A 26972-nucleotide genomic window follows, 5' to 3' on the forward strand; every position below is an offset into this window, starting at 1 on the left:
GGACCAAAGGGTGGAGAAGAGAGCATCACAGATCCTGAATTCCTGGCGAGTTCACAGGAGATGATGAACAAGCAGCTGGAAAAGTAGGACCCGAGCCCAGTGAAGACGCAGTCAAAACGGCGCTCCTTTAAAGGCGCCAGTGCTGTCGGCGTGGCCTGGGGCGGTCACGACAAAGGGCCCCAAACTGGGAGGCTCCCAAAGTCCTAGGCGGGCTCCCTGCAGCCCACTGAGGGGTCTCTCTCCTGGCCTCCTCGGCTCCCGCCAGCTGCCGACCGTCCTTGGCTGTGCGGGCACCAGCCTCCGTCACCACGCACCGTGTCCCCGTCTGTGTGTCCAGCTCTCCCCTCTGATGAGGACACCAGCCACAGTGGGTCAGGCCTGCTCCACCTCAGCTCAGCGTCATCGTCACTAATCACGTCTCCAAAGACCCTGCTTCCAAATAAAGTCCCACTCATGGGATTCGGGGTTAGCACTGGAACGTGTCTTTTTGGGGGCCACAATTCAACCAGGAATAAAAAATGTTTAAAGTCCTTCCCCCCCTCACCGAGAAGCAACTCGCAGTAGCACCTGCCTTGCGGGGTTCTTGGGGAAATCTCGGAGCCCCCGGGGCCTGCCCACCGAGGTGCAGACTTGCCGAGAGGCTGCAAATAGCAGAGCCTTGACCAACACGAGCCCCTTTTCCTTTCACTCTCACATCTTTACAGCCACTGTGGTGGGGGGCTGGGGCTGGGACCCCCACTCTGCGATGAAGAAACTGAAGCTCAGTGAGCCTGTGGGGCCCGGCCGGGGAGTGGCCGGCCGAGGAGACCCCGGAACCTGATGGGCGCCCACTGCCTGTCCCGCACGGTGACCCGATCCCGGCCGTGGGAGGGCTCGAGGGGGGAGCTGTTTAGAGCAAATAGCGACTGTATGTTCTGGCCGCACAATGGAGGCCCTGAGGGAGGAGCGGGTGGGCCGCTGCGCTGCACTCGTGGCGGCGCGGTCAAAGGGATGCCGGCGCTGGCTGGGCCCAGGCCACATGCCTCTCATAGATGCAGAATTTCTGCCATAGCAAGCCCCACTGGCCACAACCATGGGCCTTTTTGTCTCCGTTGCCCTGCCCGGTGACCCCGCGCGGAGACTGCCAGCACAGAGTGCTCCCCCAAACAAGGAGTTTCTTCGGGCCGGGCCTACACTTGCAAATTCCAGGGCCCAGCTCCTCGGCGGGCGCAGCCTCTCCGGGACACACAGGTCCCCCCCGGTGCCCCTTCTCCAACCAGGATGACAGGCCGCGTACAGCACGTGCTTGTAGCATAAACCCCTGCTCAGCTCCCCTGGGCTCCTCTTCAGGGTCCGTGTATTTAAAAGCAGACTCGGAAGCGCCCCTCTTCCTGAGCGGGGACCCACTGCCCTTGTTGGGCGACGGGAGTGGAGCCCCTGGCAGTTCTAACACAAGGCCCGGGGCCCACAGGACAGAGGGGTTCAGGGCCTGCTCCCTGCTGCCCACGGTGCGGCATTCCCACGGACGCCCTGTCGGGGGTGCTTGCGGGGTTACCTGGGGAAGTGACCCCCATGTCCTCCCAGCTGGTTCAGAGCCCAGCAGAGCCGCTGCCCCCACTCCTGCAGGGTGGCAGGTCCGGCAGCTGGCTGCGAGGACCCCGCATCACTGGCTTCACCGACGTGGCCCAGGCAGAGGATGGTTTCCCGAGGAGCTCGGCTGCCCTTTCCACCGCCGAGCGCCCAGCTCCCTCATCAGATGCCATCAGAAATGAAGCGATGGCCACGTTGTGCTCTAAGGCGATGCTGCACCACTCCAGGCAGACGGCCGCAGAGTTTGGGGTTCACGAAGCCCCTGATCCCCCAGAGCGAGCAGGACTTGTGGGAGCCCCTCGTGCCGCTGAAGGAGCAACGCCCTTTGCCTGGGTCCTGCCGGGTTCGCGGTGACCACTGGCCGCCCCCCGGGGACAGCCCCCGGGCGTCCCTGCTCCTGCCCCGAGGCTGTGGTGGAGGAGTGTTTGGGCTAAACAGTGAAAAAGCACAGAAATAACGGGCACACCAACGCTGCTTAGATATTTTTTGATACCTTTCTACCCCCCAAAGTAAAGGCTTAAAAATCCTTTGTACCTTCTCATCAAAAACACATCTTAAATAACTTAATTTACTTCCCCATTGCCTTGCTTATTACTATAAAAGTAGTGCTGAGTTACTTTATTCATTTTTTTAGGCAGCGGTGTTTTCCTGCCTCTAAGGTGAAGATGCAGAAATGCACTCGGGGCACAGCTGGACACCCGCAGTGCAGGGTGAGGGGTGGGCGCCCCGGGCCTGGTGGAGGGGCCCCCTCAGTGCGCGCGGTGCTGGCCCCGCAGTGGGGATCTGCAGGGGGGATTTGCAGGGGCCGCCGCCAGCACAGGCCCAGCCACCCCGGTGCGGTGGGGCCGCACTTCCATGGAGACGAGGTCGGCCATGGGGGTCTGCGTCTGAGACTCCCGGAGGCACGTGGGGGCGCACGGACTGCACTTCTGCCGGGGCCACCGCCCAGCACCCCGTGGTCCCCACGCCCGGTGCCACCTGAGTTCATTTTGCTCCGCTTATTACGTACGATGGGAAAAGAAGTTCCTCGATTGGACAATATTTATTATGGTGTTAACCTAACCTACAGAGAGGGAATGTGGAAATGGGCGCAGATAGTGAAGGCCAACCTTGTGCCATCTGCAGAAGTGAGGAGCCGGCCCAGCCTCGGGTCTCAGCAAACGTAGCAAACCGTCTCCTTTTGCTTTAACTTTGCTTTCTTTAGCTTTCCTGAAATCTGGCCTGTGGCAGCTGGAGGACGCGTCCGCAGAGAGCAGCGCCGTGTCCTGGTAGAGCGGCCGGGACAGGACACGGAGGGTGGGGGCTCCGGAACCAACAACAGGGCCTGGTGGTGGGAAACCTCAAATTCACTCTGCCATGATAGGTTTTCACTGTTCCCAGACCCATGTAAGATCTGATTGCCTGCTAATATGAAATTTTATTAGACTTCCCTAGTGAAATTGTATTTAAATTGTCCCTTAGGTCTATGGTTTTGAAGTCTCTGGTAAAAATTCAATTAACTGTAGTGAAAAAGAAGGACAATATCACTTCACTTCATCAATAGGAAGTTCTGTATTTTGCAGTTAAATTTAATAGAATGACTTGCATTCGAGGAGAAGATGATTTCTGTAGGATGTTTTATTCTGGGTTTGGGAGCAGTTTATTCACACTCTGAATCACTAAGTAAACACTCTCTATTCATGTCTGCCTGACAGCCTCTGGCATTTAGAACAAAGGCTCAAGCCTAAAGGTGAAGCAGTGAGCCTGTGGCTTCCTGGCTCCGTCCACCCCGACAGGCAGCTGCCTTGGCCCCTTTCCCTCCGGGGTGCAGAGCCGCCCTGGGGGGGACTCGGCACAGAGCAGCGCCCAGGGGAGCGAGGCGGGCAGCTGGGAGGCGGCTGTCCCCGAGGAAGGGGCAGCTGGCAGCCCTTCCGGGGTGCGGCGCGTATGGGCTGGGAAGCAGCCCCCACCCCCGGCAGGCCTGAAGATGGGGTTTTGATACTGGGCACTGGGGTGCAGGCGAGCGGGGTGGGTTATGGAGATCACAGTGCCAGGCTCCAGGATGATCTTCAGTCATTCGGAGAATGAACGGCCCGTTGCCCACCCCACCTCTGCCTGGGGAGAAATGCAGAATCGGAGCTTCATGCCTGTACCCTCGGATCTGTCGAGTCTGGGGTGCACCCAGGAATCTGCATTTTGTTTCTCACACATACACACGTGCACACACGGGTGGTCTTGAGGAAACTTGTCCATGTGACATGCTCCAAGAAATATGCTCTAGGTAAAAAATAGGCAAATAGAGGACCATGCTCATTTCATCTTCAAACTTTCAGCTGAGATGATCTTGTATGAATACTGATTCTCTTCATTTTCTGGTTGTAACAAGACGATGGGTAAATAAATGACAGCTGTGCAAGCAAACATGGAGCCATTGAACGCTGACATTCCAAACCCTTACAGACTAATGCTCGGTACAGATGGACTGCAGAGCGAGCAGCTCACTCTCAAGGTCCCCGAGCACAGCTCTGTGCGTGCGTGTGCATGCAACCATCCTTGAAGTTTTCCGCCAGTGGCTGCTGATGCTGTAAGTTGTTAACAGACAGGTGTACAGAGCAGGAAGACGGTGGTGCAACCCCGACCTAAAGTGGCAAGAAAAGGAAGAGGGCAGCTGCGGCCGAGTAGAGAGGAGATGCGATGTGCAGAATATTGGAGGGGAAAGGCACCGGGACTTGTTGGCCCCGAGCTCGCTGAGAACGAGGCAGGTGGCAAGGGAGCCCGTGGGCAGAGCTGAGCCGGCGCCTCCGGGGCCTTCGGTTGCAGCCACCTCAGCGGATGCGCCTCTCTCAGTCACGACTCTGGGAGCCCCTTTAAAGAGCAGACCCCATGCCCCAGGCTCCTGGTTCCATCCCCGCAAGTGAAACCCCTGGCAAGTCAATGATCCCACACCTGTGGCTCGGAGAGTTTCTAGCAGCCCATTCATTGATTTTAACAGCACCACCTGCTAAGAGGCCAATCCTTTTTCCCAACTTAGATTTCTGGGGGTCATCTTAGCAATAAAATTGAGGAGTTGGGGTTTTGGTTATTGTTGTTGAAGATGTTTCCAATTGTAGAACTTGACCAATAACAGAATATTTTAGGCGCACATCCTGGAAGAAGTGGGTCTGTGAGTCTCACTAATTGAACGGTGAAAGCTCTCTTCCATAAATGACGTAGAAATAAAAAGGCTACATTGGGCCTTAATTTGATTAAAGGTAATACTAACTGATGAATTTCAACTGCTCTTGTCTACTAAAAAGAAGTTTTCGCCTTCGCACCATACTTCTTATGTGTGGGGGAAGCTTCTTTGGGGACACAAAGCCCTTCTTTGTAACTCACAAATAAGGGCGTTCAGGGATACAAAGCCCGACTGTTGTGAAAATATTAGTATTCAGATGCTCTTGTGTTTTGTTAACACATTTAATTATGTACAGTATAGCTTTTGTTTTCCTTTTACATTTGCATTAATTTTTATCAGCCACAGAATAAAAAGCTCAGTGAGAAACTCAGACTCTTTAATTATTTCTGTTGCTCTTGAAAACTGTAAATGAGCATGGCATCCATGCAAAAAATTATGGCTTTACACTGGCCACGGTTTTCTTCCTGTTGCTTTTCAAACACTCCGGTGTAACGATGAATTTAGGAGACAGGTTGTAAATAGTGTTTGGAGACGTGCATTTAATAAATGGTCACGAGAGAACTGGGTCACCAAAGACCCCCACCAGCCCTGCCCCACGCCTCCTGGATGCCTGGGATTGGACGGCCAGTCCTGGCCGTGGGTGGGGCCTGCTGCATCTGGACAGATGTGCGCAGACATCAGTGACTCCCTCACACCTTGCACTGGCAAATACCTGTAACACAGGTTGGGGTAAGCTACTTTGCTTTGGAAATATAGTTCCATATTTGAGAACTATATTTTGGAATATATAGTTTGAAAATACACGATTACATGATAACATGTCATCAATGGCAGTTTCTTGGTCCAGACGATGTTGCTGAATGCATCTGGAATCATTTTTCTTCCGTTATCTGTATTTGTAGAAGTTAGAATATATTCGTCACCTCGTTTTGAAGTGGTGGTAGCATCACACCTGAACAGACGCTTCAAGCAAAGTCAGAGATCAATCGATCATCAGGTAATACAAGAAACAGACTTCAGATATTGATGAAAAATGTGAGGTGTTCTACAGACTATTTGCAGTCAGCCAGCAACATTTTTTATGGAAAAATAATCACTCAGCTCTCTGTTTAAGTGAACCCGGGGGACGTAATCCTCAGCGGTGGAAGTATTTACCAACTGGGGGTTCTGTGCAGGCTGTGATCTGCAGAGATGCCGACCTGCAGGGGTTGCTCCCGCAGGTAAGACTGTGGAAGTGTGAGCACATACTGAAGGATGATTTCACATGCTGGTTAGGATGGAACAATGAATTCTTGGTGTTCAGAGGAATGAACCACCTTGCAAACAGAGCATGCAGGGGCCTTGGTGGATGAGATGGGAGGGGACGGCCAAGGGGAGGTGCGGTTGCTCAGAGAAAGGGGACCTGTGAGCTCCCGAGAACGCAGCGTCTTCAGGATGAGCTGCTGAGATGGAAAACGGTGGCAGGTCCACAAGTCTGAGACTGCAGATGTGGGGGGAGCCTGGATTTCCTCAGAACGGAGAGGAGGGGACAGATGTGAGAAGCAAGAGAAGAAAAGATGTCTCCTCCGACAGACTGGGTGTGAGACATGGAAGAGAATGAGAAGTTGAAAATGACCTTAGGGTTTTCAGCCTGGGAAGTTGCCAGAAATGAGATATTTAAGATGAGCCAGTTTGGTGGGAAACTCACCTTCACTTGAGATTGTTTTGAGATGAGGATTATGTGATGAAATGAGAAAACGCTGGATTTGGGTGTAACACCACCTAGTTAACCGTTAGTCCAATAATACTGAGGTAAAGAGATGAACCGTCCAACAGTAGGAAGAGGAGAAACCCCAGGCCGGGCACAGGCCGAGTCTGGCCGTGGGGACCAGGTAGAAGGAGAAGCAGAGGCCGAGGGAGAGTGGAGCACCAGGAGAACCCCAAGCCTGGGTCACCCTAACAGACAGGGCAGCAGGGCGCCACCGCACTGGCCACTCCCGTGTCCCTGGTCCAGTCCGGGCCTCTCCTTGGCTGCCACCCACACACGCAGCGCCTGCGGGCCCCGCACCTCACATTCCTCCCTCCGCCGGCACGTGGCCAGGCCCCGGGAGCTGGGGATGCACCTCCACCGCCCCCGGTGTGCACCGTCCCCACCGCGCCCTCTCTGCACCCTCCCTGCGCCCACAACCTGCACGGGGACAGCTTTGGAAGCTGCGGAGCCCAACACCAGGCCCTGCCCATGCACCCTGTCAAGGGGGCCTCTGGCCAGAGGGGTGAGCTTGCAGAGGAAGCGCACAGTCCTGCCCAGCCTGGGAGCCCCAACGCTGCTCTGCGTGCCCCCGCTGCCCCTCCTGCTGACACCCCCCAGGCCAAGGCCAAGACCTGCAGGTCCTGCCCATCCCTGCCTTGGGGAGATTCTGGAGAGAAGCCCCCAGGCCCTCTCCATCAGAGGCTCCCGCAGACCCAGGCTGCGTGCACCCAGGGAGGCAGGGGGGGCCCGGGGGCCAAGGGCCACCCGCGGGGGAAGGCAGAGGGGACTGGGCACGGCTGAGACTGAGGAGGGTGGCGGCGCGGATGGCACGGTCCGTCTACACCAGGTGTGGCGGCCGCAGCAGGAGAGCGGACACAGGTATCCGAGGAGCCCCAGGCGCAGCTTTCTATGGTGGTAAAATCATATGCCATTTTAACCATTTTTATCATTTTTATGGGTACAATTCGGTGGAGGCCGTACATTCACGATGTTGCGCAATCATCGCGACTTCTAGTTCCAAAACTTCTCATCCCCCCCTAACAGAAACTCTGCACCCATTTGGCATTGACTCCCCCTCCCGCAGTCCCTGGGAACCTCGGATCTGCTTTCCGTCTGTGGATGTGCGTGTTCTAGATATTTCGTGTAGGTGGAATCAGCAGGATTTGTTCTTTCGTGTCTGGCCTCTTTCACTCAGCATCACGCCTTCCGTGTTTGTCCTCGTTGTCGCCCGTCGCAGTGCCCTGCCCCTTTCTACGGCTGAGTGGCACCGCATTGGATGGATGTTTCACATTTTGTTTGTTCTTTCATCTGTCGATGGACACCTGGGTTGTTTCCACCTTTTGGCAATTGTGAATAATGCTGCTGGGGCATTGGGGTACGGATATGTTTGAGTCCCTGTTTTCAATTCTCCGATCTAGGTCAGATGGTAATTCTGTGTTTCATGTATTGAGGAACTGTCAGACTTTCCGAGGAGGCTGCTCCGTTTCACGTTCCCACAATGCGGGAGGGATCCCCTTTCCACCTGCCATCGTCAGCACTTGTAATTTTCCATTTCTTCAGTAACAGCCATCCTACTGTGTTTGAAGTGACCCCTCATGGTGGCTTTTATTTGCTTTTCCCTAATGGCTAATGATGTTGAACATCTTTTCATGTGCTTATGGGCCGTTTGTATATCTCCTTTGAAGAAATGTCTTTTCAAGTCCTTAGCCCATTTTTTAATGGGGTCATTTTTTGTTGATCACTTGTAGGAGTTATTTTTTTTTAATATATTCTGAATATTAAACCCTTCTCAGATATACGATTTCCAAATATTTTCTCCTATTCTGTGGGTGCCCATAGTACTTTTTGTTCTCAGAAAAAAAATCAAAGAAAGGCAGATCATTTTAATTAACCAAAGAGACCTTGAGAAATACATTGAGAAATAAAGAAAGGAAGTACATTAGATTCAAAGTCTTGATGGTTGTTTATATTGAAATGTGCTTTCACATGCACAAGTTTATTTACAGCATCAGCCAAGCTCAGCAACCTGGGGTATGAGCAAGTTGTCTTCCGAGGATTTTTTTTTTTTTTTAAGTTTTTGCAGGAGTTGCTGATTAGGAAGCAGAAGATCTGGGTTCGTGCCCCGCATGTGTACACACACCTGTGTGCATCTGAGTGTGAATGAGGGTGAGGAGGGTGCGGAGGGAGGGGCCACGTGACCTCATGGGGACAAACCTCACTAACACAGCAGTGTCCACTCCGATCCCGGAACAATTCACCCGAAAGACAAGGCCAGATCGTAACCAGTCTGAGTGTTGGAGAATACTCCCTGAGGGCATAAAATTCTTCCAGATACTGATCTGAACTACCCAACATCCCCCGAATTAAGCAGCATCTCAGTCCAAATACAACATGCCCTCCCAGTGTGAGAGGAAGCTTGTCCAGCTGCTGACTACAGAAATAGTTCCTTGGAGGGACCTTGTCTAAAACCACCATCCAGCCACCGCTCACTCCTCACCCCTTCATCCCGCTTTAAGGGGTGCTGGCTGGTTTACTCCCTATCTCCCCGCATCCTCATCAGCCCCCAGGGCACCCCAGCCCTGTCCACACTTGTACCAATCCAGGCAGCAGGGACTCCCAGAGGCACACTCCTGGCTCCCACTCCCATCCACCCACCCCTCTGTCCTTGTGTGGCTGTGAGGGGTGACAGCCCAGGTGCCCCACTGCCCTCTTGCCCAGGAGCCTTTGGCCAGCCCGCCGGCCAGGCCTTTTGCTTGCTGAGACCCTGCCTTCCTCACCCCTCCGCTGCTCTCCCCAGTCAAGCCCCACTTCTGCCAGGTGGGCCTCCCTGCCTGGGATCCCCTCCTGCAGTTGCTCTCAGCTACCCCCTCCGGCAGCTTCCAGGTCCCTGAGAACTCCAGCTGCTGTCCCCACTGCGCCTCCTGACCTTGGCTCGGGCTGGTCTCCCCTGGACTCTGTTCCAGGCATGGTGGCCTTGTGCCACTCCTCAGCGAACCCCAAAGCTCACTCCTGCCGGGCACCTGGCAGCAGATGTTCTCTCCACCAGAGCACCACCCGCCCCCATCCCAGCCTGCACGTGGCTCAGGCTCTCGTGTGGTGCAGGTGTCGGCTCCTCTAGGGCCTTCCTGACACCCCCTACCCTGCTTTGCTTCCTTCACCTCATGACCTGATCTCCCACACATTTCAGCTGATTCCCCCCTAGAAGGTAAGCTTCTAGAAGCCAGGGGCCACCTCTTGTCATCAGTAAAACCCAACCATTTAGCACAGGGCTTTGCACATATTAGGTGCTCAATAAATAATTGCTGGGTGGGTGGGTGAATAAATGGAGGGTGGGTGGAAGATGGATAGATGGAAGGATGGGTGCTTGGGTGGGTGAGTGCGGGTGGCAGATGGGTGGGTGGAGGGATGGGTGGATAGATAAATGGATGGTATTACAGGAAAGTGTGAGAGTCTACATTTTATGTAGACAAGTAATGGAGTTTGGAGAGGAAACGAACTAAAGGACATTCATTTAAAACTAACTAGCTGCAACTTCAGAGTCAAATGGATTTATTGCCATTCTTGAGAGAAATGCTGTATTTTGTGTGTGTGAAAGCTATGGGACCAGTGGTATAGAGCATGCAACACCCCGTTCCCACTTCAAATTCTCTAATTGTTGCTCCTTACAGAGGAGAGGCTGAATCAGAATGTCCTGAATAAGCAATTCTCTAATGTGAATTGTGGAATCTGGAGACTGAAGAATTCTAAACACCCCATTTCTTTAAGGCATGAATTGCAAAAAAGATGTGAGCAGTTCCATTTTTACCCAAAACTTTTTAAGAAAAAAAAGTCCCCAAACTTCTCCAATAAAAGTTCCCAGCATGTTTACAGCAAGTACCAGGGTTTTGGGATAATAAACACCCCCCCAAGAGTGCCTTCCCCTCTGGGCTTCCCAAAGGCAGGTCCTGGGCACTGGAGGGGTTTGGTTCTTGCTTGGGCCGTGTCACCCGGTTTTATGGAGGGTGCCAACCCTTGAGTATCCAAGGCTCCCCCGGGATGCTGAGGAGGGTGCTGGGCCAGGTTGGTTTTGCAGGGCAGGCTGAGGCTGCAACGTGCCTTTATGGCCTCTGCACATTCTACGGGCTGTGCATGAGCCAAGCGGCCCGGGGGCCCTGGAAGAAAGCGCCATTGTCCCCCAGCGCACAGGCCCGCATTCACACCCCGTCCTTGTTTGCAGGAGAGGCAGATGTGAGCAGGAACAATGGGGCCTCGTCCAAGCGCGCGGCGGTGACAGACTCCAGGCGCACAGCGGACCCCAAGAATGCCTGGCAGGACGCCCGCCCAGCTGACCCCGCGGGCCGCCCCCACCTGGCCCGCCTCTTTTCCCGAGACGCCCCGGGCAGGGAGGACAACACCTTCAAAGACCGGCCCTCGGAGTCGGACGAGCTGCAGACCATCCCCGAAGACAGCGCGGCCAGCTCGGAGCCCTCGGACGCGATGGCGTCGCAGAAGAGACCCTCGCAGCGGCACGGCGCCAAGTACCTGGCCACCGCCAGCCCCGCGGACCACGCGCGCCTCGGCTTCCTCCCCCGGCCCGGGGACGCGGGCATCCTCGACTCGCTCGGGCGCTTCTTCGGCGGCGACAGGGGCGTCACCAAGAGGGGCTCAGGCAAGGTGAGCTCGGGGGAGTAGCGCGCTCCGCCCCGGGCGCGTCGCTGTGGCCAAAGGGCGGCGCCGGGGGGAGGCTGCGGGTGGACTGAGCCTCAGAGGGGCCGGGGGGCTGCCCGGGCCTCTCCCCTTTACTCGCAGCCTCCCTCCTCCCCGCAAGGGCCGCCTTGGGGACGTGGCTCAGGAACGCGGGAGCCCTCGGAGTTCTCGGTCGGCGGCTGGCACGTCGGGGCGGCGGTGCCAGGGGCTGGGTTGTGCTTCGTGCCCATTTGCTTCTGCCGCCCGAGCTCTGGCTGGACCTTGCTTACAGGGCGTGTTTGTCCTTGGGGTCGGCGCTGCTGGCTTCATTTGCTTTGCAACAATAACAGGATTGAGATAGAGGAGGACTTGTGGTCCAACTCCTGAAATTTAAATTTGCTGGGCGCAAATGTCCCCCTTTGTCCGAGGTGGTCAGTGGGGGGTGGTGGGTGAGTCTGTGAATCAAAGCTCTGTTGTTGTGTTATGCTGTTCATTCAAATGTGGAATCTGTGAAGTTTCTTTATTTAAATGCAAGTCTTGGGGAGATGAAAATGTGAGACAAGAATCAAATGCTCTTTTTGAGGTCCGGTGAGCAAAGTGGCTTCCGAGGGTGGCTGAGTGGAGAGTCTTGTGGCTGATGTTTCGTTAAAGAGCTAATCCCCACGTGGAGGCTCGGATCCCAGATCTGCAGCATTGCACGTGATCTTTCTAGAGAATTGGTAATTCTGGAGGGAGGGAGGTTTTTCTCACTAAGTGCTCTCGCTAAGCCTGTGAGAAGCGGCTTTGCTTCTGGCTGTCCAGTGGGCTTTTTCTGAAAGGCTTTGGGGAACTTAAGAGGCGTTTGCATAAACCGTTTAACAGAAGACCCTCGCCACGGGGGTAAAACATGAAAATCCTAGGGACCCTTTGGAGTTACGGAGTCTGAAGTTGGTTTTTGTCTCCAACTAAAGCTCTTGTGATTATTGGCAATACTGAAATTGTTGAAGGTAAACATAAATGTCAGTTTTACCTCTGTCTGGGTGTGGCAGTGCATTGCCACATCAGCCAATCTGTCATCTGCAAATCTGTTCTGAGTTGGGCCTCTCTGACTGTGACCCCCGGCTTGTGGATCATTTGTGCTCAGGTTGGCTCCTTCCATGTCTGCGAGTGTAGACGTGTCCTTTCACTTTTGAGCAGTGCTTCATCGGTTGTCTGACATTTTCCTAATGCTGCTTCCCTTGGAGGTGGCTTTCCCAGCGCTACCATCAAACCTGCTAGAGGTGCGTGGATTCTCGCCATCTGCCAAGTCTGGTTTTTATGTTAAATGCTCTGTGTGCGCACAAGCTTGCCAGTTTTGAAAACTTAAACTATTCTGCTTAACCCAGGAAGCAAGAAAAAACATCTAAACTGTGCAGAAAAGATTAAGTAGTTGGATATCCTTTATTACACAATGAGCTTCATTTGAGTGGTCATAGTTTAAGTTGCATAATTAAAGTTATTAAAGCATTTACATCAATCATTGTGACTTTATCTCAAAATTGTTAACGTATACTTACAGGGTTACAACCTGTAATGTTTTCAATCTCTTATACTGTTCGGACTCAGAAGTAGTCTTCCTCTTTGAATGATAGTGCTGATAGATGACCAAGGATCCAGAGCAGCCAAAACATTTTCACAAGATTTTAAATAAAATAAGAACAGTTTTTAAGTAACTGTTCAAAATTTTTTTGAAATGTCAGCTCTGTTCACAACTGAATATTGAATACAGGAAGTTTTCAAATTAATTTTCTTGCCCTGTGAGACCAAAGGAAACAATTAATTTGTTGCATAATCATGTAATTGCTTATTATAATAAGGGCTAGAGATTCTTTATCTGGAGTGTCCTTGCCAGGATATGCAGTCGGGATATGGCCATCTTTGTTTAATTCAACCATTTTATTGTGAATCCTTTGTTTTTAAATAGTGGCAATGGAAGCTTAATACTCTGCACCCCCAGCTGCACCCCAGAGAACCCCTGGAGGTCTGGGTATTGCTGTGGGCTGCTGTGAGGTTATTTTTATTTTTATTTTTGTCTCTGTTCTGTTTTGCTTTGTTAATAGATCAGGAGAGCCCTAGTTTTATGTGCTAGGATAGAAACTTTGGGTCACCTTGAAAAGCCTTCAGAGAAGAGAACCAGAAGGCCTGGCTATTTTCCCTGAACAAGATCCCATTTCCCCACTTTCCTGTTTCTAATGTAGTGGCCCCCCGAGCACAGGGTGCCCCGGAGACCCGGGTGGCAGCCGGCCCCACAGGTGTCCCATGTGGGAAGGCTGTGACTCTGCTTCTCCACGTAGAATAGACTTTTCACAGCACAGTCTCGTGGCAGTAACGGGGCCCTCAGCGGACCCCCTAAAAGCAGGTGCTTGTCCCCCACCTGCCCCCGTGCTGCCCCTCCCCCAGCCGTGAGGACCCTGCGGTGCCGTGCGGAGCCCTGGGCTTGGCTGCCCACACCCGGGCCACGGGGGCACAGCAACACGCACCCTTTGTGTGGCTGGGGGCTGACATTCAAGGGAAGTCCTTCAAAATTCCTTGAGGAGGCATATTCTTTTCATACCCGTACATGAAAAGTGCATTCAGAGAGAAAACCCTCCTTTGTAAGGGAAAAGAAAGACTCGCTGTGTCGCTGCCTCGAGGACCAGGAATGTGGGGCTTGGCGAGGAAGGGGCCGGCTGCAGGGGCAGCGTGGAAACGCCCCGGTCTGCTGGGACAGGGCCCTGCTCAGCGGTCAGCAGGCTTAGCCCCGAGTGCTCGCTGGTGGCCATGGTCCCCAGGCCTAAGAAGCCAAAGCCTTCGAAACATTGCTTTTTCCCTTAATCTAGAAGAGGTCGGGTTTTACTAAGTAGCTAAGCTGGACGCAAATGATGCAACGTCTAGAAAATTCATGCCTGAGAAGGCAATGAGGACACATGATCTCATATTTTTTCTAGGTCATTAAGCTTTTAAAAAGTTTTCTTAACTTAAAAGCAGTTAGCTGCTGGACTAATGATGATTTTGCCTACTTTTCTCTATTTGTTTTCCTTTAAAAGCTGCACTTATAACCTGCTACTCTCGGCATTCCTTGATTCAGCATTCAGTGTTACTTCTGTGCCTGTAATTTTGATTTATGAGATAAGAGCCGTTCCTGTCGTTGAATGCCACAGGGTACAATCACTCTGTAAATTAATCAGAATGTTTCCCTTCCTGATTTTTTCCCATTGTGTTTTAATTTCATTAAACACATTTTCGTTCTGCGGTAACTTGATTCATCCTTGTTAACATGATCCTCATTTTGTAACTATATTCTGTAATCCTAAGGGAAGTGTAACATTTGGAAACGACACACAGGACACGGCAGGGAGCGAGCTGGAGGGCGCCCCAGCGTGTGCGCCTGTCCCCGCACTTGGGGCTCGGGCCTTCTGCCAGCCGTCCAGGAGACTCGGCGGCAAGTGCACCTGCACTCGCTCGTTTTGGCTACGAGTGCTCCCGTGAGGAAATGTGGCAGCTCCTCCCGCCACTCACGGCAGAAGTTTGCCCAGCGATCTGGCCAGGGGTCCTTTTAAAGAAAATCCAAATATGGCGGATGCATGCTTTCTGCACCCAAGCCAGTATTTTTGGGGACCTCTTACTGGAATTCCTTTTGAAGTATTGTTTCGCTGATCCGTTGTTGATCGGAGGTTTATCTGGCTCAGTTACCAGCTACCTGCTGTGTCCTTTTGCCATCTCAACAGCCCCACGTGCCCACTATTGTTTAACTCAGAACTTCATATGTGGTTGTGCTGGCAGCAGTTCTGCTGTGTTCTCTGTATCAGGGATACGTGTGTAAATTACGTTGATGTATTTAATGGCCATCGCCTTCTGGAGATTGTATGACAATCCAATTTTGTGATGAACTCTGGCTGTCTATGTACTCCTGCCTTTGTACGCCTTTATTAAAGAGTTTAACAGACCCAGAACGGTGTGCTGATTGCGTGGGAGCCTCGGCTCTCCTTTAGTGTCACTGCGTGAGGCGCGCAGTGTGACTGTACACTGCTGTGGCCCCGACACTGCACCTGCAGGTAAGTGAGGACCTGGGGGCATGTCCCCCCTGCAGCGCACGGCCTGGGTCCTGGCTCATCTTTTATGCACATGGAAATTTTGTTCTTTTCTCCCCATTTACAGTTCCAGGGGTCTCATCTTTCTATTATGATTGTCCTCGTCCTGCTGGCTGTTTTTAATGTTTGTCCCCCAAATGTAAATGAACACGTGGGCACATAATAGAATCTATTTGCCTTCTGTACTGATCTGAACACAGCAAACGCCATAGATATTGATGAAATGTTCGAGCAATTGAAAAAGCAAATCCCCTCACGGTGCTCCCTGCTGAGTCTCTGTACTAAGGGTGGAAAAGCAAAACTGAGGCTCTGCAGTTAGAGATGCTCGGGCTTATCTTAAAGATGGTGGTGGGCTCAGACGGTGACGGGTAAACTGGGGTTGTGTGTAAATAAGAAATAAAAGCAAAGTCTGCCGAGCATCTGTGCAAGATATCCTGCTGGTAGACACTCGGCCCTGACTCACCTCCTTCTAAACTCATTTTCATTTCAAGGCATTCATTCCCATCATCATTTATTTCCTTTCATGGGATTGGCCATTTCATAACTGGCAATTCTAGTTGGTTGATGAAGACCTTAGCTTCACATCTAGGGGATACAACATCACTAGAAAATAAAAAAGTAATAATCAGTAGAGCTCATCTGGAAATCACTGAGATGTTTATTTATCAAACTCTGATTTAATATCTATCTTAGAATTTTTCCACTATATCTATCAGCATGCTCTTCTTCCAAAATCACCCTACTTCATAAAAAATACTGAAAAGAAAAAAAGCTAAAGAAAAATTAGCTCTTGTGATGGAGCCCTGTGAGTGTGGGCTTGACAAACCCAGTTTCTCTTGGAGGCTACTCTTGGTTTCTGTCTTCCTTAGCCCTTGCCGAGGCCCATCACCGTGATTTACTGGCTTGTTTCCCCCGTTCTTCTACTGAAGAGATTTTACTTTTCCGATCAGACTAAGCACACTTGAGAGACGCAGCCTCTTCCCCCGGGAACCAGAGTCGGAGTAGGGCTCACCTTCCTTTGCCTGCCCCTGCACCCCGAGCCACGGGCTCACCCCCCACTCTGTCACCCCGTGTGGGTGGCCGGGGCCCCCGAAAGCCAGGGGTGGAGCAAGCAGGCGCCACACAAACCCACCAGAGCTTCTCAAAAATGTGCCGTGATGACCCTCCTTGCTGAGAAAAGACATAGGATTAAAGAGGGAGAAAATCAGTCAGACACTTCTTTGCATTTCGACCAGGTTTGCAAGGCCGGCTTGCCCATTTGCCACCGTGGGAGGCTGTCCCCCCGGGGGAAACGGGGGCTGCCCCCCTCCCGGCTGCTGCCCCGAGACCCCCTGCTCCTCCGGGGACCGGGCGCGGACGGGGCTCCCCGTGGTTCTCCTGCCCGTGAGGGACGCGAGCTCCCCGCGCGCCACAGCCCTGCCTCCCCCGGGAAACCGCGTCCTCCCGCGCCACAGCGACGCTTCCGGAACGCACCGGCCTCCTCCGTCGGAACAGCGCTCATTTCTGTGCGCCCCCAGCCGTTAACCTGTAAAACAACCCGCTCTCATCTGTGGCCGGGACCAGACAGCTCCCGAGACCTGCCCGGGGCGTTGCACCCCTGCCCGCGCGCCTCCCGCAGCCGCTGCACCCCGAGTCTCTGCGCCCCGCACCCCTGCGATCCACACGGCCGCTGCGCCTATTAGCTGACAGAGGAGGGGGCACCCTAAAGTGGAAGTGCACCCCGTTTAAGAGCAATTGTAATGGTGGGGTTGAGAACGCGCAGCTCAGGTCAAGGAATATTAGACAATGGATCAATGTCCAGAAGGAAGGTGGACAAGCAAATGTAAAGCCAAATGATCGGTTGGAGAGATTTGGGGCACTCTCTTGCTCCCAAAATTATCTCCTTATACTCCATAGAAACTTGAAAAGTTCCTACAAAGATATCTCCGGTTTCTTAGCGCTTCACCCCCACAGCACAGGAGTAACTTCCACTTGCAAATCCTATACACAAGCCAACACACTTGCTATAAAAAAGAAAGGGAAAAAAAAACCTCTACAAATAAAATTGAATATAAAATTAAACCGTTCCGTTAGAGACTTCAAAAGGTCCTTTTAGCATCAGATGGAAAGTTGCTTTCTTTAGTTCTCTCTTAGGAATCCTACATGGCTTGTGACTGCCACCACATTTTTAAGAAAATTCAGGCACATAGTTAGGCACAGGGCCCCAGAATGTACTCCAAAGGGAAGAACTTTTTTTTTAAATCTTATTTCTGTTTTTCTGGACATGCCTCTCCTCCCTGGGTCCTTGGAGGCTGCACCCGCTGTCCTTTCTCTTTCTCATGTTCCATCTCGTCATTGCTTCCATCCATCGTCTGTATAGCCCCCCCTGCTCACCGACCATCTTCTCATCCTCCTCCCTCCCGACTGCTCCCCCTCGCCCGCCTCGGGTCTCCCCAGGGCCGTTCAGGAGAGGAGACCCGGTGGGCCGCGTGGGGCTTCCCCCTGAGCCTGCTCGCACTCAACAGCCCACTCTGTCCCTCCTGGCAGGTACCCCGGCTAACGCAGAGCAGGAGCCCTCTGCCCTCCCACCCCCCCAGCCGGTCTGGGCTGTGCAGCATGTACAAGGTAAGGCTCGCACTTCCTCGTTCTGGGCCGGATGCTGTGCGTCCTCTCTCCTCTGAGGCCGCCCTGTTCACCGAGCTCTGAGCTCACCAGCAAGGTTACTGGAAAGGTTTGCCATGAATAAGTGCAGCAGGGTCTCCAGGGCGCGTGTCCACAAAGCACAGGTGGTTGTAGTTGGCATTTCTAAATCTCAGCAAAGCAAAGGAGTCGAGTCCACAGGAGGAGCCAGCAGAGGGAGATTTGTGAAGGCAGAAAAAAACCCGCCTTTGAATTTCAGTGCGGGGTCCACCGGGGCTGTGCCAAGAGGGAGGGCTTGGCTGCCCGCCAGGCTCAGGACCGGCCCTGGGGCCCGCGGTGGCTGCAGCGTCCTCTCCATGGCCGACAGAGGCCGTGGGGCAGCCTGGGAAGTGTTTTCCCAGCAGAGGAGGCCCAAGGCCACAGTCTGCCTGTGTTTGCATCTCCTTTGAAAGCCAGAGCCAAGTGACATTTAGCACACACCACAGAGTAGTCGAGTTAAATTAAAAAACGAGAGCCTTGGGAAGGGCAGCCCCTGGGCACTTTTCTGCTGCATGGGAAACAGGGCATCACTGGGACCCCTCCTTGTCCCCCCCGCCCCTTGTTTTCCCGAGCGCCCAGGGACCGCGCAGCGCTGGCCACGAGCAGAGCAGGGTGGGAAGGATGGGGGGCACGGGCAGGCCCAGCACCTCTGCTTGCCCTGCCACTGGTCCCCACCCAGGCTGGTCTCCACCAGTGCTTGCTTTCAGATAAGGCAGTCACGCCTGCACCTTGGCACTCAGCTTTTCTAACCTCCCAAAATGCAAAAGGTTGGAAACATGTTTTAAAATAAAGCAAAAAATAAAATAAAATAAAATAAAAAATTTAAAGAGAAAAACCAGCACCACTGTCCCCAGCCCTGACAGACTTTTGGCCAACATCTGAAAACCTGGCTAGAAATAAATAAGTGTTCTGCAGTAGCCGGCTCTGCTTGGCTGCTGAGGCTTTGACCTTCCTCCTCGTGAGCAGCTGGAAAACAGTCCACACGTCCAATCGCGTACGCCCCGAGTTTATGGAGGACGCCCCTGTTCTGGTCCAAAGAGGATCCAGACTGGCCAAAGCATATGCTGGAAGAATGTTACAGCACACAAGGGAGCATGGTACACTTGTGAGTGTGTGTGTGCTCTGATACGGTGTGTGTGTGTGTGCACACTCTTCATTGGTTCTTAGGTGAGGCCACAGCCAAGTGGCCGCACAGCGTGGGGGCCTCGCGGAGCCCTTAGTGTCATCACTGACAGACAAACACGTCTTCTAGGCCAGAGCCCCAGGACAGGGGGTCCCCCTGGGACCTGCTGGGAAAGATCCCACGGAGGCAGGGTGACCTCCCGGAGGGCCTGTCTCCCCACAGGTGTGTCCGGAGATGCTTGCACCAAGCTCCCTGCCTTGGGGGGCCACAGAGAGGTGGGTGGGTCCCCCCTTGTGGTCAAGCCCACTGAGCTGCAGTCCCAGCCCACTTGTCTTCTTAGGACCTTTCTCTAAGAGTGTTGGCTTAGTTTGAGGCCTTCCTCCAGAGTTTTCAGATTCTTAATTATTTCAAGAAATGATTGGGATTAATAGAGAGTAGATTTAGCTGCACAAGCCTTGGTGAATGGATTGCAAGGACAGGGTGGCTTTAAAATACACATGTAGCCGCAAGGGTCTGTGGCGGAGAGCACTCGAGCTAGGCCTGAGTGGGAGGTCAAAGTCGCTGGGGCGGTGGGAGCCGCCGTGGAAGAGCTGCTCACAGACCCGAGGATGCTGGGGCCAGGCTGAGTCTCAGGGCCCGGAAGCCCTGGAGGTGTTGGCGCCCCAGCTGCTGCTGTCCGCCTGGTCGTCGCTGCCCCTCTTGCTTCTCGTCACTGCCCCCTCTCCACACAGATCCGCGGGGCGGGGGGAGGAATCCCCTGCTCTAGGGAATCCACGGCAGCACCTCCCAACACAGCAGCTCCCGGGCTGTTGATGGTTCTTCAAAAACCCGACTCCTTCCAAGGAACCCTTTGATTCCAGGAGACGCCGTCTTTCTCAGGACTCACCTAGAGGACTTGCCACGCCTGAGGAAGGGGTGGAGAGAGCCCAGGGAGACGGAGGAGAAAATGATCAAGGACACGACAGTGTGTGGGCAAAGCCAGGACACCGGGACAGCGAGGGAGAGAACAGCCAAAGGGGGGGCGTCTCCGGGGAAGCAGGCAGCTGCGTCTCTCCCGGCTTTCCTGGTCTGCAGGACCCCCCCTGCCACCGCATCCCCCCAGGAGGGCAGCGATCCGCCCGTCGTGGAGTCGTGGAGTTGTGGAGTCCCTGGAACCTGGCTCAGTGCCTGCACACAGTAGACACTCCATAAATGCTCATCAGATGAGCACACGCAAGAGCACAAGACACCTGCCAAGGAAGGACAAGGAGCAGAGCGGGCCCAGGGCCGGGGTGCCTAAGCCATTGGTGCCCCCCTTTTTAAAAATTGTGGCAACAAAGAAATAACATAAAATTTGCCTCTTCGACCATTTTCAAGCACACGATTCAGTGGTAGTAAGTGGATTCCAGTGTTGTGCCACCGTCACCACCCTCCCTTACCTGAATCCTCTCTTCACCCAAAATAGGGGCACTGCACTCTCCAAGCAGGAGCCCCTCACCCTCCTCCAGCCCCTGGAGACCCTGAGTCTTTTTCTGAATTGTTGACACTGCTTAGTCTAGATCTCTCATATAAGTGGAGTCCTGCGATGTGTGTCGTTTGTGCCTGGCTCCTTTACTCGGCCTCATGTCATCGTGGGATCCGATGATATTGCATTGTACACGGGGCCACATCCCACTGACAGACACTTGGGGGACACACAGGGAGCCCCATGTTCAGGCTCTGCCCCCCTGTGTTCCGGCCCCAGCTGGGAGCCCGGAGATGGATGCCAGGAAGGGGGAAATCTCTGCAGTTAATTTCCTGCAAAACGCTCTTCTTCATTTTCAAAAGTCCTTTATGCTTCAGCTGCCCACAAAATGTGGTGCTGGCAGCCGCTCCCGTCTCCAGGGGACACGTCCCCGCCCGGCCCCAGTGCGTCTGGGACAGGGGTTGCTTCGGACCTGCTCCCAGCTGCAGAGCAACCCTGGGGCCGAACGTCGAAAGCATCTGCTGCTGGGAACGAGCAAGGGACTAACACTCAAACAGGCACGTTCCATTTCTAGTTCTAGCCTGTGACAGTGACAGGGCTTGGGCCGCCACCATGGGGGTCGTGCTAATCGGTCGAGAGGGTGGGTTCGTGCAGGCTGTAGGCACGTTCGTTCTCCACCAGCGCTGCACGATGCTCTTGCTCCTCTAGAAAGATGCAGCCCCAGCGGCCCGGGCAGCCGCCGAGAGAGCAGCACCTGCTCCCGGCCCTCCCGGCTCCGGCCGCTCCGCCACCTGCTGGCCGTGGCCTGGGCACCTGCTGCTTCTCGGCTCCTGGGCCTCAGTTTCCTCAACCAGAAAGTGCAAGTTTCAGGTGAAACGGTTGCAGATTTGTTGAAGACTCCACTTCCACCCAGTCTCAGTCTTCAGGGGAGATCTGCTAACCCTTGTGCTAAGAGGACTCTGACTCGCCCATCCAGAGTTCCTGGAAGGTGAGTCGGTGCGAGTTCAGCTAGTCCTTGTCCTGTTCGTCAGTGAAACAAAATCTCATTACCCACAGGCACCACTGTCCTCCTACGTCTTCAGGTTTTATGAGCCTAATTTCTTCATCACCTCCAAATAAACGCTTCTGGCCAGGTTTGAACGGTCGTGGTGGCTCCCCTCTAGCGCCAGGGAACCGAGGGAGCCCACGTTCCAAGAGGGGGTGAGAGGACAGAGGCTGCAGCTATCTCAGACCCAGCCTCTGTGCAAGCTGACCCCGTCACCTCGGCACCCAGGGCCTTGTCCCGCCACAGCTGCACCAGGGGCCCATGGCCTGTTCCTGCCAGAAAGCCGGTGGTACTTTCCTTTTCCTTCCAAAGACGACATTCCAGACCCACGTCCTGCAAGCTGCACACCCACAGTCCCTGAAGTCCCTGTAAAAGGCCTTCTGGGCACTACTGTGTTGGTTTATGCATCCATTGGGAAGGGAGCGCGGTAATTACGCTAAAAAGAGCTTTCTCGGCATTTCAGTCAAACTCAGGTCCTAAAAACTGAGTGCTTGCAGCAGAGAGAAAAAAATCAAGTCAGAATGGTCAAGTCCAACACCCAACACCTGCTTCCAGCCGTTTTAGACGGGGAGAGTAGCAACACCTCAAAAGCAGCATTCGAGAACAGCCGCGCGTTCACCTTCCCAGCTCCACGTTGCTCTGAGTCTGGGAAACGCACACCCACGGGTCTGCCCTGCAGGAGAACACAGCCCAGCACCCCGGGCCCGAGCCTGCCGTGGGCTCCTCGAGCTGGGAACGGAGCTCGGCTCTTTCTGCCAGGTAACCGGTCAGCGCTGACTGCACACCTACGGAAGGTGAGCTTCAAACGGAGGTGCTGAGCAGAGAGCACCTGAAGAGCCCGCAGGGGCTGACCCAAGGCCGAGAGGAGATGGTAAAGCTGCCAGATGGAAAATGCACGGTGCTGGAGTGACTTTCTCACCAACCTGTGGGCAGCTCCGTCCCGCAGATGACATGTGCCCCCGTGCCTGCCCCACATGCTTCCCAGGAGGAGCCCCATGGAAACGGGCATCCAGGGCTTTTCCCTTTGAGATTAAATCCCAGACGAGAAGCGTCAGGAGGCACCGACTGGGGCACCAGGCCTCCAGTTCTGCCATGCCCAGGCCCAGAGCCGCGGCCCGTTCCAAGGAGGCGGCTTCCCTGCAAGGGGCTCGGATCCTGTCTCGGGGGAGCCACATGTGCCCCCCACGTGCCTTAGAAAGCAGTGCTTGAGTCCCCGCCTTCAGCGGCACAGTGTGCCGAGTCAAAACTCCTGCCCGTGGAAAACTGTCCCTCGAATCGGGGAAAAAGTGACAAGCGCCCCAAGTTGAGCCTCAGCCGCAACGTCAGACCCCCACCCCTCACCCCGCTCCCCCCACGTACATCAGCACCTGCGTTGTCCGGCGCGACGAGAAGTGTCCTGCCGGAGCAGACAGTTGTGACCTCCAGTTCCCATCTAACTCCAAAGGGTTGCTGTGAGTTTCCCCAGCAGCCGAGAAAAGCCTGTGGCTGAAGTTCCTCGGCCTCCTGTGAAGAGACAACAAGCCCATGGCGCCAACTAAATTCCAGCAAGTCCATGATTTAGGAACAAACATATTCTTAAGCTCTGCATAGGGCAAAAGTACCGGAAAAACTGCATCCATCATCCAGACAGAAAAGAGTTCTCTCCAGATTGCAAAATCTAAAAGGTCTTGACCTTGCCAGAAAAAAAAATGGACCCTCGCTCACAAGGCATATCAGAAGCCATGTGGCCAGAACTGCGTCATTGCTTCCTCTGAAAAGCTCACAGACACACAGCCGGGGCATGGGGGGGGGGGGGCGCGGGAAGCGAGGGGCCGTGGTGTCTGAGCGCCGTCGGGTGGAGGTGGTGGGCGTAAGGAGTCTCTCTCCGAGCTGGGATCTCTCTTGGAACTCGTGGAAGGGAAGGACGCTCCTGACGTGGACAATTGAGACAGACGCACCACACAGTCACCAACCAGGAGCCTGGTTCTATTCGATAATACTTATTTTCCAGCACCTAGTGAAATAAGCCTCAGAGGTGCCCCCTCCTGGGGACTCACATACTGGTGGGACAGACGGACAGGTTAGCTGTTTACGGGAGTCTCTCCCACCGGTTTGTAGGTGGGAATACGGGTGGCGAGTCTACGAGGCCTTCCATAGAATGGAGGAAGCTTTCGTGCTACTGCCTCCTCCCAGAAGGATTTATGCGGGATATGTCATTGAAACAAGATTTCCAGGAGCATGAAGGATTTTTATAAGCAGAAAAGGAAGGGGGAAGCCAGAGAAAATGGGCAGACAAAAGTGCATCCATTTCACAGTGGATAATATTACATGGTCCTTAGATATAAAGAATTCTATATTAGAGAAAGGTCACAAGGTAAAAAATTTTATTTATTCCAGATCTTATTCTGTGGTTCTTCCTTATCGCTGGCAGTTTGGGAAAAACAATGACACCATTATCACCCGTGGTGCCAAGCCAGTGAAACAAGTCACCCTCTTATCCCCTGGTATCAGATATTCTTAAGAGTGCCACAAAAATCAAAGACAGCTGGGAGATGAGGGTGGAGCAGAATGCAAATGCCTCTGCTTTCTCACTGGGACCCGGTGAAACCACCCACGTGAGTGGCTAGAGACCTTGAGACCACTGAGTGGATACAGAAATCCTCTGGGCTCAACCTGGTGCTCAGTCAGAGGGGAGAGTGTCAGAAGACAGATGTTGATTCCTTTACGTCTAGTCAAATAACAATACTGTCCATTTGTGTCAAGGTGTAACTTTCCACTGCAAGTGGGAACCGACCACACCCCTAGTTTTAACTTCTATAGAAGCGCATCCTTTGAAATGACCACAAAACTGATAAATGTCATTGCTTTAACTAGACTTGCATTTGTTGTATCTAACTACCAGCGTTTACCAAGAACAAGGAACTAGTTTTTGAGTGAAAAGCAGCAACTGCAAATTCTCTCATTCCCTAAGTATTAACTGATATCTGAATAGCTCCATCAACAGACGTTAGGATTTTTCTTGTACATGAGCAAACCTTTATTTCTAGCTCGACGCTTCCCAACTCAAGGCCAGTCAAGGAACTTGGTAAAATAGACAAATGACACCGTTTAAACGCCCCCTCGCCGTTTCCTGCCACCTAGTGGCCGCCCCCGGATTTCCCAGCCCACGTCGAGGCGCGGAGCCGCAGACAGGCCGGAGGGGGCTCCGGGAGGTGCGCGGGGCCTCGGGCCACCCGGGCCGGTCCGCAGCCCCGGGCCAAGCCGCCAGGACGGCGCCGCAGGTCGGGATCCAGGAGAAGCGGGGTCACCGTCGTCACCACTCTGCTCGTCGACTCCTTCTGGGGAGGAACTAAAGCCCTAGACCTCCCATGATCTACTTGATGAAGAAAATGCCAGTAAGAACATCGTCACTGCCCGTAGCCGCCGGCGTGTCGGATCTGCGCGTATGTGAGCCGCACCCACGGGCGCATTTGTCTAACGTGTGGATCTGCAATGACATCGTGAGCGGCGTCACAAAGCGGGGGGCTGCGTGCGGCATCGGGGGGCTCAGACTTGTGCTGGGAGCGCCTCCTAGGCCCTGGGGTGAGCGACCCCGGAGGTCAGCGGTGGGTGGGGCGGAGGGACCCGGGAGTGAGGGCCCCTCCCCCGTGACCCCGAGAACGCTCAGCTTCCACTTTCTGAAAGGGCCGAGGTGTCCGCAGCAGCTCCCCCCGCGGTGCGCTCCGTGCGCCCTGGCGCGGGACAGGCGGCGCGGCCCGGGGGCGGTGCGGGGCGTGGCGCGTGATGGGCAGCTTCCCAAGTCCCGTGCGCAAAGCGCGTGATCAGGGTGGAGGAACCAAGTGCGGTTGTTGTTCTGCGCGTCTGAAGGGCAGCCTGGGCACCTTTAATGCTATTTAGAGCTGTGCCGCACGCCTTTCCATCACTGCGGACCCTGCCACCCGGACCCCGGGGGGGACGCGCAGGCGGCGGGCGCGGTTCTGCAGGCCGGCACCCCATGGCCGGGCCGTGCGCTCTCGGACGCGTGTGTGCGCGAGAGGGCGACGCTTTCCCGCCCCCCTGCTGCCCCCCGGCTCCCGTGCGAGCGGCCGGGGCGCGGGGAGGGGACCCCTGCCGCGGGGCCCGGGGCGCGCTCGCGGGGAGGGGCCGGGACAGGCTCCCGCTTTGTCCGCAGCTGCATTCGGAGCCAGCGGTTCAGGACGGAGCCCGAGTTCCTCTCGGAAGTACAGCGCTGGCAGCTCCCGCTCTCGCTCTCTTTTTTTTCTAACTACATCCCCCGGGAGCGGTGACTATTAATTCTCCCAGGAGACAGCGTTTCCCGCCGAGAGGGGAGACGGTCCCGAGTGGATCCTGGGGGTGGGGACCCGGGAGCAGCGCGGCCGCGGCGGGCGCCCCTGCTGGCGAGGAGCGGGGTGTAGACGGGGCTCAGCAGGTTGTTAGCAAGCCGGCAGGGGAAGCGCGGCCAGGGGAGAGCAATTATTTTAAAGATAAACAACACCTTCCTTCCTGTAGCGCAGCTTTGATGCTATGAAGAACTTGTCGTTTGGTTTTCGTCATTACTCATAATGCAAACCCATATTGATATGAAAGGAAGCCCTTGGCCTACTGTTGAGTGAAAAAGAAAACTCAAGCGAGCATAATCGTGCATGCGGTGGGATCCCTTCTGAGGAGCTCGCATGCTGCTCTAGGATTATTTATGCATAAAGTCAGCTGTGAGTTGTGTCCCTCGACACATGAGTGACGGTCATCCCTAAGTGGAGGAATTTCTTCTCCACACTTTCGACTTGTACCTGCGGTGTCTACAGAATGAGTGTGTATTAGTGTGCTAAGCAACACAGAGGTTTTCATTCACAATTAGAACACTTTTTCAGATGCCACTTGTCCCAAATATTCAGCTGCCAACAATAAACCAAATGTCCTGGGAGTTGTCCTGCCCTCACCTGGGGACCCCGAAGGGGTCTGGGACCTGCAGCCCGTCCTCCGGGCCCCGGGGTCCAGGTTTGGGCCGGGATCGTCTCTCCAACCCCGTGTCTCGGTTCTCATCCATTCGGAGTCCTCCTTTGCCGTGAAGTCCCCTACGAGGAAAGCAAGCTCATCGATGCGGGATAAGCATGGGCAGAGATGCATAGATCTTGGCAAATAACCAGAAAATGGTATCAATTTTGGCCTTTTTTTTTCCAGCCTTAGTAAGTACATTTGAAAACTACTTTATCAGGCGGTTACTAAACATTTGTCTTAACAACTAAGAAACAAAAGTCCTTTCTCTTCTGGAGAGCTCAAGCTCCACTGGCCAATATTGCTTGGCGGCAGGCAGCAGCTAGAAACTTCTAGATGGAACTGAACGGGAGGAAATTGGCCCATGTCCGGCCCTGGGTCTCAGGGTCTCCTCGGGGGCTGCTTTCCTGTGGGGCCACGACCCTGAGCCCTGCCCCTCCCACACTCCGACCTGAGCTGGCCCCAGGCTGGTGGAAGCTGCTGGAAACTAACCTTCCATGCTCTCTCCCAGCGTCCCCCCCTCCCC

At 54.2% G+C, this 26972-nt stretch overlaps 1 protein-coding gene across 2 annotated transcripts in view; it reads left to right on the forward strand.

The window, feature by feature from the left end:
- The window catches only part of LOC119511816 (myelin basic protein), a 126266-nt gene that overhangs the window by 81635 nt on the left and 17659 nt on the right, over window positions 1-26972 (forward strand). Inside the window, exons 4-5 of one of the 2 annotated variants that reach the window (XM_037806332.1) lie at window positions 10669-11105; window positions 17732-17809. In XM_037806332.1, the coding sequence (XP_037662260.1) occupies window positions 10669-11105; window positions 17732-17809 (515 nt within the window). The remainder of the gene's footprint in view (window positions 1-10668; window positions 11106-17731; window positions 17810-26972) is intronic. The other variant, XM_037806333.1, reaches the window with a different exon arrangement.

Source organism: Choloepus didactylus, chromosome 16, assembly GCF_015220235.1.
Source record: "Choloepus didactylus isolate mChoDid1 chromosome 16, mChoDid1.pri, whole genome shotgun sequence".
NCBI classification, from domain to species: Eukaryota; Metazoa; Chordata; class Mammalia; order Pilosa; family Megalonychidae; genus Choloepus; species Choloepus didactylus.